Below are 12801 nucleotides of genomic sequence, written 5' to 3'. Positions count from 1 at the left end.
CTCATATATTGCAATTATATAAAAATACATATGTTTATGTCAAATCTTAGAAGGGAACCCATAGAAGTGATTACTGGGGTGTGTGGATAATCTTATACTTTTCCCCCTCTCATTTATAAACTGCTAGTAAATGATTTTTATTACCTAAAAATAGAGGGGTTTTTGTTTTTTGTTTTTTGTTTTTTTAAAGCAAACAAACTAGTAATCAGACGAGGTTTACCAACCAAAATGGAAAACTTTGTGTTTGGTCTGAGATTAAAACATTAACCCCTTCAGTGTTGACTACTGATTTTTGCTTAGCTAATCTTCTACCAATTTTGTATTTACCTCTGTTATGAATATTTACAAATTTAATGAGAACTCTATCCAGAAACCCAGTTAACAAATAACAGCTGACATATTGTATTTAGTATCTGACAAGGAGTATTTTGCACTTGACTTTCTTATAGTGCTAGAAGCTTATTAAGTCTAAATTTTATATTACATGTTGTGACATTAAAACATATCATGTAATACCAACTGTAATCATTTGCATGAGAACAATGGACCAAGCAACTCTAGGAAGCATAGCTGTTACTATGGAATATCCTGATAGGACATGAGGAATGGAACTTAAAAATACTGACTTTCAGGGCTTCCCTGGTGGCGCAGTGGTTGAGAATCTGCCTGCCAATGCAGGGGACATGGGTTCGAGCCCTGGTCTGGGAAGATCCCACATGCCGCGGAGCAACTAGGCCCGTGCGCCACAACTACTGAGCCTGCGTGTCTGGAGCTTGTGCCCGGCAACAAGAGAGGCCGCGGCAGTGAAAGGCCCGCGCACCGCGATGAAGAGGGGCCCCCACTCGCCGCAACTAGAGAAAGCCCTCGCACAGAAACGAAGACCCAACACAGCCAAAAATAAATTAAATAAATTAAAAAAAAAAAATACTGACTTTTATATATGCTACTCTGTCTAAACTCAGTGTGTTCTGTGCTGACTGGACAGAACCTGAAACGATGGATCCAAGTTCTCGCGTCACATTTTAGGATGAATACAGTGTCCAGTGCATCAAGATGTCACAAGATCTAGAAATCGCTTCCTCTGACGATCTGTTAATGTTCAGAGCTGAGTGTCTGTAGCTGAGAAGACAAGACTAAGGAGTTACACGAGGAGAATTGTCTTCTGGAAGGAAGAACACTGGAATTGTGTTGTTCTAGAAATAGAAGGTGAAAGTTAAAAGCAGGCAGATTTTCAGCTCGAAATATAGAAACTTATAATTACAGTCACCCTCCAGCTCAGACATGGAATTGATTTTCTCACGAGCTTCCCTGTTACTGGCACGGGGTGGGGTGGGGAGCTGGGTGGGAGGGGGATTGTTAAGGGGAGGAGCTACAAGATGATCCCCTGACTTCTTGCAGCTGGAAAATGTTGTTATTCTAAGTCATTTGCTTTGTCTTTCCAGCAGGTCTCCCTGCCTGCCCGCCCACCTGCCTGCCTGCCTTCCTCCCTCCCTCCCTTTTTTCTTCCTTTCTGGAAAATCCTAGAAGTATCATGATATTGTAAACTTCAATTTTTTTTTCTAATTTATATATATATTTATTTTTTTCAAACAACTTTTTATTGCAGTATAGTTGATTTACAGTGTTGTTAGTTTCAAGTGATTAGCAAAGTGATTCATTTATATATATATATATATTTTTTTTTTTTTTCAGATTCTTTTCCACTGTAGGTTATTACAAGATATTCAGTATAGTTCCCTGTGCCATACAATAGGTCCTTGTTGTTTCTGCTTTACATTTTTAATTGAGGTATAATTTACATACAACAAAGTGTACAGACCTTAGTGTTCAGTTCCATGCATTTTGACAGCTGCATACGTTTGTGAGAATATTTAGAACATTTCCATCGTCCCAGAAAATTCCCTCATCTCCCTTTCCAGTCAGTCCCCTCCATCCCCACCCCAGAGGCAACTGCTTTCTGATTTCTATCTAGTAGATTAGGTTTGTCCTCATACTTTATATAAATGGAATTATTAAGTATATATTACTTATTTTCGCCAACAAAATGCTTTTGAGATTTATTTTTTATTAGCCAACAAAGTAACAGTTGTTACAGTTATAAGAAGCTCTTTGTTTTTATTACTGAACAGTACAGATACCACAGTTTGCTTATCCATTCCCCTATTGATGGATATTAGGTGGTTCCTAGTTCGGGGTTCTAATGAGTATTGCTGTTGGGTATATTTTTGTACAGGTCTTTTTGAGAAACATGTTCCTATTCCTGTTTGGTAAATTCCTAAGGGTGAAATTTCTGGGTCATAGAGTAGATATATGCTTAGCTGGAGTAGAACAGACAAATACTTCTTCAGTTAACTTTGTACCAAATCATCCCCAACAATTAGTATTGTCAGTCTATTTTTTTTAATATAAATTTATTTATTTATTTACTTATATTTGGCTGCGTTGGGTCTTTGTTGCTACGCACGGGCTTTCTCTAGTTGTGGCGAGTGGGGGCTACTGATTGCGGTGCGCGGTGGTTAAGAATCCGCCTGCCAATGCATCCGGGAAGATCCCACATGCTGCGGAGCAACTAAGCCCGTGCACCACAACTACTGAGCCTATGTGCCACAACTACTGAAGCCTGCGTGCCCTAGAGCCTGTGTGCCACAATTGCTGAGCCCGTGTGCTGCAACTATTGAGACCCGCGCACCTAGAGCCCGTGCTCCGCAACAAGAGAAGCCACCACAATGAGAAGCCTGCGCACCACAACGAAGAGTGCCGCCGCTCACTGCAACTGGAGAAAGCCCGTGCATAGCAGTGAAGACCCAACACAGCCAAAAAAAAAAAAAAAAAAAGATTTCCATCTTGGGCAAGCAAAAATGAATGGTGGTGCCATTAACTGAGGCAGCGAAGATAGGGGAGTCCAGTTTGGGGGAAGATGAAGAGTTTAGTTTTAGAGACCTTGAGAGTCAGATATTTGTAGGAATTTCAAGGTAGAGATAAGTAGTAAGCAGTTGGCTATATGAGTCAAGGATTTTTGGAGAGCTATGTAGAGCAGAAAATTTTCCTTTTTTTTTAAATTTAAAAATATTTAAAAATTTAATATTTTAAATATTAAAAATATTTAATATTTTTAAAATTAAATTATTGAATTTAAATATTTTTAATTTAAATATTAAAATTTAAATTTAAAACTAAAATAGAGTAGAAATATACAGAACTCTGGGGATCACCAACATTTAAGAGGAAGAGGAGACTAGACAGAGCTTACAGATAAGTGAAAGGGAAACTGGGAGAGTATGTCATTGAATACAAGGAAATAGTTATGAATGGATCGTTAAGTAACAGTGAAATATTTTCTAGGCAGGTGTTGTACAGATAATATTGGGCAAATTTGGCTTAGATCCACTTTTCTAAGAAGCAGCAAATTATTCAGTGCTTTGAAATTATTCAATGCTTTTATCTTTTACACTCCATTCATTCATGGCCTTTATCTTTTATTATTTATCTAGCTGTATATTAGGCACTCTCCTAGGGATAGGAGATACAGAGATGAATAAAAGTTAGTGTCTGTCGTACTCTTTCTGTAAAAGAAAGGCATGCAAACAGATAATTAAATACAAAAAAAAAAAAGGGTCTCTAAGTAAAAAGCTTGTAGGAAGTGCTGTAGGAGCTGGAGGAAAGACCTCCCAACTCTTCTGTGCCTTTCACGTGCTGCTCTTTTTGTATGAGTCGCACTAATCCTGCTTCTTCACCCACATACCTGGCCGTCCAAACTGAGCTCAAACAACTTTCTGAAAGCTTTCTTTGACTTCCTTGTGGGTTTTATTTCATTCTTTAAGAAAAATGGTAACGTATTGGACAACATATCTCTAAAGCAATCACTAAAAAAGAGGGAGAGAGGGAAGGAGGGAGGAAAGAGAACCAAAATTGAAAAAAAAATAGTATATAGAGCTCATTATAAGAAATTCAGATAATACGGATAATACAAGGAAGATCACCCAGGATCACACCACCTAGAAATAGTCATTATTAACATTAGGTTAACATTGTCTGCATATATCCTTACAGGTTCGTATGTATAAAAGGAGGGATAGAAATAATTTTACATAATTAGGGACATATTATATATGCTATTTTAATATTAAGTGCTTAATTTCACTTTTAAAAGATAAACTTCACATGAAGAATTCTCTCCAAGAGGTAGTAATTGCTAAAAGATCCATTTAAGGTTAACAAAAAAATAACATAAAACGTTGAAGCTTTGGTGATTTTTACAAAGCTGTAAGTCTCTGTATGTTTTACTTTCCAACAGCTTGATGTGATTCTGCTGTGAGTGATGAAGAAATTAACATCTTAGCTGCTTCTTACCTTTCTTGCCACCGCCCCCCAACTGCTTCCTGATTTTCACCTATAATTCCATTGTCACTGTTTATTATGTTTGTCTACTTTTCTGTAACCTAATCCATATATTTGTTTGTTCTCAGCTCAGTATTTAAATGGATTTAGTTCTCACCGTCATCTCTTATGTCATGGCCTCTGGCTTATCCAGCCCAGAGTTCTGTATTTTTATTCACCTCTTGGTTGGCTAGATTTCATCATCAAGTAGTTTTCTTAAGAAGGATCCCAGTGGTCCCTGAAGTCCTCTACACCGTCTGTCTGTCGTCTTTATACTCCAGTGACAACTTGGCTGGGCATAAATTTGTTGGGTCATGCTTTCTTTCCCCTGAACTTTTGACATTTCTCCTCTGTCTCCTGGAATTGTGTTGAACTCGTTTTTTTCTTTACTACTCCTTCCCTCCCGACCCCACCCCCAACCTTTAATGAATCAGAATTGCAGTTTTCAGAGAACATACATGAGTTCTTTAAAACCTTCTCACTCACTGCAGTTGAGAGAATTATTACTAGGAAGGACCACCACAGCTATGAGACTCTGATGTGAGCCAAGGTATTTTTGGAGTATTAACCATGTATCTTTGTTTTCCTTTATAGAGATAATTGATGACCTTGCCAACCTGGTGGAGAATACCGATGAGAAACTTCGCACCGAAACCAGGCGTGTGAATCTGGTGGACAGGAAGTCCACATCTTGTGGTAAGAGATGGCTGTAGTTACAGCTCTGCCTCTCTAATCATTTGCGGATAAGCTTCCCACGTTGGTCTAATTTTACCGCAGGGATTTCGTTGCTCTTCTAGTACAGGCAGTTTCATGTGATGAAGCATTGAAATTGCTAGAAGATCCCTAAATCTTGTTAAAATGAAATGTTATGAGGGCAGGGGAAGTATAATGCATTGTTAATTTTTTTTAAATTTAAAGTAAGAAACCTTCCTGTATGCTTACCGAGAATAATAGTTTGGGAAATTGTATGACATCATGCAGACTGGTGGTGGCAGATCTCATGGGTTTTAAAGGCTATCTTGCTTGTTTTGTGCCTTTTTTAGTCACAGGCTTCATTGTTGAAGCTTGAGCCATAGAGCAGTTAAGAGCACAGATTCTAAAGTCCAAATGAGTTTATATCCTGTTACTTAGTGAAGTTATCATTTCTTAATACCTTGTACGTAAAATGAGGAAACACAGGCCAAAATAAGAATCACTGGGAATGGCTCTTAAAGTGCAGATCCCCTGGCCCTCCCGTCAAGATTCTGACTGAGTAGGGCTAGGTTGGGGTTCAGTAGTGTTCATCATTTAACAAGCGCACCAGGCAATCCCGATGTGGGTCCTTGCTCTTCGGCAGACGTTCTGATGCACGTGTTTGTGGGGTTTCGGTGATCTATTGCTTGTGCACAGTGCCTTGCCCACAGGTAAGTGACAATGAAAGGTGGTGACACTAGCAGTAATCACAGTCATGGTTATTTGATGCTTCATCTCACAAAGATGCACCAAGTTTATAAGGCTAATAACTTTGTTATAAATAGAAGTGCGGTAGCACTAAAAAAAACTAATGATCTGAGCACGTGCTTTGCCTGACTTTTAGCCCTTTCAGTATGAAAAATATACTGGATCCCTCCGATCTATCCAGTTTTAGAACAGGGGATCTCTATGTGAGGGTCATCTGGGATGCACAGCTTTGAGAAGTGTTACCTTCCTTGCCTGTGTGTGTGGTTAAACAGGAATCTAGAACAACACGGTGATGGAGGACTGGGCAAATATGGACTCTGGAATCTCAGAGGAAGTGGAACTTGGAGGCCCCCACCTGCTGCCCTTTTATGACCTGTCTGCTCCCCGTAACCTGCCAGGTCTCATCCACCAGATACCAAGCCATTCTGTGCTGCTGCGCATGTAGGCATGTGCTTCTTTCTACTTCCTGCACAAAGCAAAGCCTCCTTGATTTTGCTTTACCAGCCTTCTCATAACTTCTGACCATTAGGGATGTTGTTCTTTGCACCAGATCCTGAAACTTTGACGACAGAGATTGATGGGTTCACTCCCACCTCCATCTGTTATTATCTTCTATTCTTATATAAACTTAATCTTTCTGAACTTTAGTTTCCTCGGCTGTTAAAAAAAAAAAAACAAAAAAAAAACATGACCTGGTTATCAAAATGAAATTGTATAAAATATGTAAAGTGTCCAACACTTGCCATCGTCCCTGAATTTCCATATTTTATGCAGAGAGGCGCTAGAGCGTGATAGTTAAGAGCATGGGCCCCAGAGCCTTGGCTCAAATCCCAGCTCTACCATTCACTGGCTGTGTGACCTTGGGAAAACCCACTCCCCTTTGCCTCGATTTTCCCATCTCTGAAATGGGAATAATAATGGTACATACCTGAGAGGGTTGTTGTAAGGAATAAATGAGTTAATGCAGGTAAAGATATAGATGATATAGAGGTAGGTAGGTAAGTGGGTAGATAGATAGGGATATACAGCACTTAGAACAGTTCTTGGCACATAATAAGCAGTGAGCAAGTATTAGCCATTATCTTTTTTTTTTTTTTTCACACACACACACTGTATTTTATTTTTACAAGAGATAAATAGACTGACACCAAGCATTGTACATGGATGACCACAACAAAAGCAACAATGATTGCAATTACCAAACATGAAACACATTCATGGACTGAATGTCAATATTATGACATAGTATGAGTGTGTTTCATGTTTGGTAATAGCCATTATCTTTATATGTTGAAAGTAGGAAGAATCTTCCAATTAAGAGACAACTTTCCTGAGGTCTTTTTGATGCACCAAGCAAGTAAGATTTTGTATTTGCAACATAGAGGCCATCACCACGTGCCATTCATGACGTCATAATGAAGAGTATTGCTTCTACTGTTGCCAATTTTTTATTTTGTAGTTTTACCTGGTGTTGCTCTTTATAGCCATAAATGTCCATAAAATCTTCTGAGCTGAGCTGTTTAATTTTTGTTTGAAAACAGGAGAAATTTAGAGATGCCCAGAATTACTAAAATGCATGTTTTTTAAACATGTATTGGTATCTTAAAATGTGTTAAGTGTGAATTGATCTCATGCTCCCTTTATATTTACTTATAAGTATATATATTATCTGTATTAGAATTATATGTAGCGATTCAGAAGGGGGAGGTACAACAGTACAACAGATGCTGAAAGAAGAAATTTCTCCAATTTTTTTCAACGGAAATACTTTAGAGAGAATTCTTTCTCTTATCCCTTCAATTTTTCCCCTAATATTTATTTAGCAGTTCTATTGATAGTATAGCAACACCACATAACTATCCTTATATCATTTCTGGTGCCTGATAACTTTAAAGAAAAATGTTTTGCATTTGTATTTGTTCAAGGGACCTTTGCAATTATGTATGTGTTTGTCGACAAGCAGTGCTAGTTTTGCATATTGATGGAGGTTCAGCATGTGGCTCCAAAGGTCTAGGGAGGTTAGACTTGTATTCATGACCCCCAGCAATTAACTTCTAAGTCTTCCCCTGATCAGCATTAAGCCTTGGAACACAGGGTATATTGTGCAATTTACTGATTAGGTCTAGCAGCCCTTAGCAACATTAGCCTGACCTTTTAAAAAAAAAAAAAAATGTGTTTTTATTTTGGTAAAGTGTACCTAACATAAACTTTACCATTGTAACTCTTTTTAAGCATGCAGTTCAGTGGTGTTAAATACATTTACATTGTTGTGCGTTTACCACCACCATCCATGTATCTCCAGAACTTTTTCATCTTCCCAAACTGCAAGTCTGCACCCATTAAACACTAACTCCCCGTTCCTCGCCCAGCAGCCCCTGTCAGCCACCACTCTGCTTCCTGTCTCTACAAATATGACCACTCTGGGTGCCTCATATAAGTGGGACCATACAGTATTTGTCCTTTTGTTATCTGGCTTCTTTCACTTAGCGTAATGTCTTCAATATTCCTCTTCGTTGTACCATGTGTCAGGAATTTCCTTCCTTTTATAGGCTGAATAATATTCCATTGCTATGTTTATGCCACGTTTTGTTTATCCATTTATCTGTCAGTGGATTCTTGGGTTGTTTCCACCTCTGGGCTGTTGTGAGTAATGCTGCTATGCACATGGGTGTACAATATCAGTTCCAGTCCCTGCTTTTTTGTGTACATACCCAGAAACGGAATTGCTGAATCAAATTGTAATTCAGTTTTAAATTTCGTGGGGTAACTACAATACTGACCTGACCTTTTGTTTTGCTTTCAGCCTTTAAACTCTTAGGTACTTTCTAGTAGTTTCTTTTTTTTAATCTAATAAAGCCCACTTGCAGGCAGGAGTCAGGGGCTTCCGCAGCCTGAGAGGGGTAGGCAAGTGGAGTTGGAAGGTAAGGTCCTGGGCCCACCCTAGTTGGGAAGTGTAATAGGAGACCCTTTTCCCATTAAAATGGGGCCCCAAAGAGCTATACCCTTGGGATAAAAGTGAACCAGAACTAAATTGTCCTTGGGGATTGTGGAGAAGGCAGCCTTGGCACTGAACAGATTAGAAGAAGAAAAAGAAAGGAAAAACTATCGTTCCTGACAAGTTGTGGTCACAGAAAGGCTCTCCTGTGCATTTGTATCCTGGGTGGCTGTATTTACCTGTTGTAGCTCAAGGTGCCTGGCAGAAATAATGAAATGCCTCTCTGGAGGAGAGCATGTTTATCCTTGGTCTCTAGGAATCAACCAAAAATAAAATTTTCAAGGCAATGACCAGCACACACTCAAAGATAACCTAGCATGTTGGGACACCACACGACGTGAGCAAGGATCAGCCACAGACCCCAGAAACCAGTCTGCGTAGACTTGCAGTGTTAGAATTACCAGGTGTAGATTATAAAATCAATTATGATTATACTTAAAGAACGACATGACAAGTTTGAAAGTATCTTCAGAGAATAGGAACTATAAAGAACAACACAGAAAATTTGAAACGGGATCAAACAGAATTTCTAGAAATAAAAGGTAACTGAAATTCAAGTCTCAGTGGACATATTTGGTACCAGCAGGAGAGAAACTCAACCAGAGGACAGATAAGAAAAAAATAAACCATATTCCCTTTCCATAAATGCTAACGTTTACGAAAGGATGTCCAAACGCCATGGAAGTTAAATTACGGTCTGGGGGCAAAGGCTTGGTCCAAGAGTCTCATGACATAGCAAAGAGTTAATCACTTGCTCTTCCCTAGTGCAAGGCCAGGTTGATCATTGATATGTAAACACATACACATAGTACATGATACTGCAAGCAGGGTATGTTTTAACTATTTGGGGGGTGGGAATTAAGCAACTCACTCAGGGTAACTCGGTTACTGTTAACTCCATGACTGTTTAACTAAGAGAACTTGAGCAAGCTGAGAATAGCAGCAGCACATCATTGTTTTACTTAAGGGAGTGCAAAAATAGGCTGTGAACCGTGAAATGGTCTTTTGTTTTCCTTCCGCCACCATATCGTCCTCGCCCATCTGATATATCAGTCATAGATGCTTTCCCAGTGAGGAAATTTCTCGTTAAAAGGACAGACCCAATTGCAAGGGGGCCACACAGAACGGCCCGATGATGAATTTGTTTGTTCAGTTGTTAACAAAGGATTCAAGCACCTCTTTGTGAACCTTTCACTCGGAAGCCTGGGCTTTAAAAATTTTTTACTGGGATCTTTGGGTGGTTTTTCCTCCCTTTTCTTCTCCTGCCCCCACCCCAATAATAGCATCAAGTAGAAAACAGTATTATTGTCTCTCTCCAGCTTCTAAACGCACACTAGACTGATATTTTCCATTGGCACCTATATGTACTTTCAGATCTGTTATTTGTGTTAAGGACATCCACATAAAAGCAGGATCTTTGTAATTGCAGTTTAAATATTCATTGTGCCTCATCCTCATTAGAATTCAAAATAGAGCCTCGTCTGAGTCTGAGGGACGCAGCCGATTGTGAAAGGCCAGACTAAGGGCTCTGAATGACTCGGGTTGAGGGGCAGGGCTGCTTCTCAGTATATTGACTATTACGGAATGTTGTCGAAGCACAGTGACTGTGGTTTTAGCAGCGTCTCAGTGACGTTGTTAGAAATCAACCCAACCAACGTTGCCTTGACACGATCTCTATCTGGAACCATTGGATTTGCCTTTCACTCCTTGGAATGGGGTCGTCTTAAGGAAGTGGAAGAGTTCAGTGGTTGAGAAAGGACAGCGCAGCATGGGCGTGGAGCCAGGCAAAGGGGGGGGGTCACAATCTGGGCTCAGCCACTTACACCCTGGGTGACTTGGAGAGCTGCTTGCCCGCTCTGTGGCTCAAAATGGCCATACCATGGCTATTCTGCAGACTGCATGAGAACAATCTGGGTGGTATCGTGACTGTGCTGTGCTAGTGAGTCCTCAGTAAATGCCAGCCGATGTTAAAATGTGGCTTTAAATTGGTCGTCGAGAGCCACCTTAATAAATAAGACTCATGAGGCTCTTACCTCTCTTTGAAGCCAGCTTAGAAAAGGTCTTTAAGGAGAATAGTGATGATTTGAGTAAGTTATGCAGGAATATTATGGAGCTAGGAGGTTTGCACCCTCATTGAATCAGAAGTGGAGTCGATTATTTTTTTTTTCAAATAAACTGAAATTTATAATCTTGTGGCTGAAGCCATTACCAGTCATGAAATTAGTCAAAGCCACCTCTAGTGCATATGCGGGATGGTGGTGAGGCTGCCTTACTTGTGTGTTGCACAAAACCACTTTTTCTTATGTTAGCTGTTTTGAACTGAACACAAAATAGGTAAGAAACTGAATTCCAAGTTGTCTAGCTTATTTAACTGACCTTAGAGACAACTTAATCTCTCAAGGAATTGTTTTCAAAACCTTACCACAAACACAATTAATCTGGAGCAAGAGAATAACTCTGCAAGTTCTTTTATTTATCTTACTGTTTATCAAGAATATTCTTAGCTATTGTTTCCTTCCTTCTTTCTCTTACTTTTCTTTTTTTTTTTTTTTTATTTTCTCTGTATTTTTAAGTATTTTATTTATTTATTTATTTATTTATGGCTGTGTTGGGTCTTCGTTTCTGTGCGAGGGCTGTCTCTAGTTGTGGCGAGTGGGGGTCACTCTTCATCGCGGTGTGCGGGCCTCTCACTTTCGCGGCCTCTCTTGTTGCGGAGCACAGGCTCCAGACGCACAGGCTCAGTAGTTGTGGCTCACAGGCCCAGTTGCTCCGCGGCATGTGGGATCTTCCCAGACCAGGGCTCGAACCCGTGTCCCCTGCATTGGCAGGCGGATTCTCAACCACTGCGCCACCAGGGAAGCCCACTCTTACCCTTCTTCGTTGAGATAAGCTGGTTGAATTCCTCAGCCCCCTTATTCTTTACCTACGTGTGTGCCTGACTCTGTACCCCCGTGTCACGTTTCATTCGGTCTCTGGAGAAACGCCCGGTCCTTCACTAATGCGTATCTGCCTCCAGAGCCCTGTGATCCTTAACCTTACTACCGCCTTTCCCATTCATTCATTCATTCATTCTTTTCTCCCTCCACGCCAGCACAGTTACTGGGCTTGGATTTTAGAAGCAGGTCTCCCAAGAATTTTATGCTCTATGGTTTCACTACCTGGTATCTATTATCTCCATAATGGAGAAAAGTCATTTCTCTAAAATCTATAGCAGGTATGTCTTGGGAGGGAAACAGTTTTAAATCAACTGAAAAGAGCATGTTTACAAAATAAGGGAGCCCTAAAGAGAGAGGGACTCATTTATCTTGGTAATACTGGAAGCCAGGTAGATGTTAGCTGCATTCAGACACCAAATTCAGGAGATGGGAGCAACGGCTTATATAAATATGATCAACGTTACAATCACGCACATTTACTCTGTGTGCCAGGCACCGGGCTCGGTACTGGAGCTGAAAGGTACCTGGGGCACACAATTCCTGCCCTCGGGGAACTTGGAGCGTAGGAGGGGGACACACACTGTAAATCACTAATGACTGCAGTAGCGCAGGCAGAAAAGGCTCTCAATCAGCCTAGGGGCCCAGAGGTTTCCAGGAGGACACGACACAGGAGCAGACGTCTGAAGGATGAGTAGGAGAAGCTTCTTCTGGGTCCAGTCAAGTGACAAACCAAAATAAGCAGGGTGTGTACACTGTGATGCCATTTAAAGGAGAAAGGGAGGGAGAGAGGGAAACGGGGAAAGACAGAAGGATCCACATAGGTGCTGTATAGACGTGCTGATTAGAGCGTGACAACAGGTGTGGAGGAGCAGGTGCAGGTGACATCGGTTACTTCAGAGATGTGCACGGGGGCCAGGCTTGCAGCTGGGTGATGCGAGCTTGTTGATGTTTTCTTTACTAGCTTTAGAAGTTTTTATGATAAGACTGTATTACTTTGTAATTTGAGAATTAATTAAAATTTTAAGGAAAATATACTTTTACTATTAATATTTT

The 12801-nt window shown here is 40.3% G+C and overlaps 1 protein-coding gene across 2 annotated transcripts in view; it reads left to right on the top strand.

Annotated features, from left to right (window-relative positions):
- Positions 1-12801, top strand: part of STX8 (syntaxin 8) — a 244203-nt gene that overhangs the window by 142424 nt on the left and 88978 nt on the right. For both annotated transcript variants that reach the window (XM_036837811.1, XM_036837812.1), the window contains exon 7: positions 4972-5073. In XM_036837811.1, the coding sequence (XP_036693706.1) occupies positions 4972-5073 (102 nt within the window). The remainder of the gene's footprint in view (positions 1-4971; positions 5074-12801) is intronic.

Source organism: Balaenoptera musculus, chromosome 20 (genome assembly GCF_009873245.2).
Source record: "Balaenoptera musculus isolate JJ_BM4_2016_0621 chromosome 20, mBalMus1.pri.v3, whole genome shotgun sequence".
In the NCBI taxonomy this organism is placed as follows: Eukaryota; Metazoa; Chordata; class Mammalia; order Artiodactyla; family Balaenopteridae; genus Balaenoptera; species Balaenoptera musculus.
This window is presented reverse-complemented; position numbering and strand designations above follow the sequence as displayed.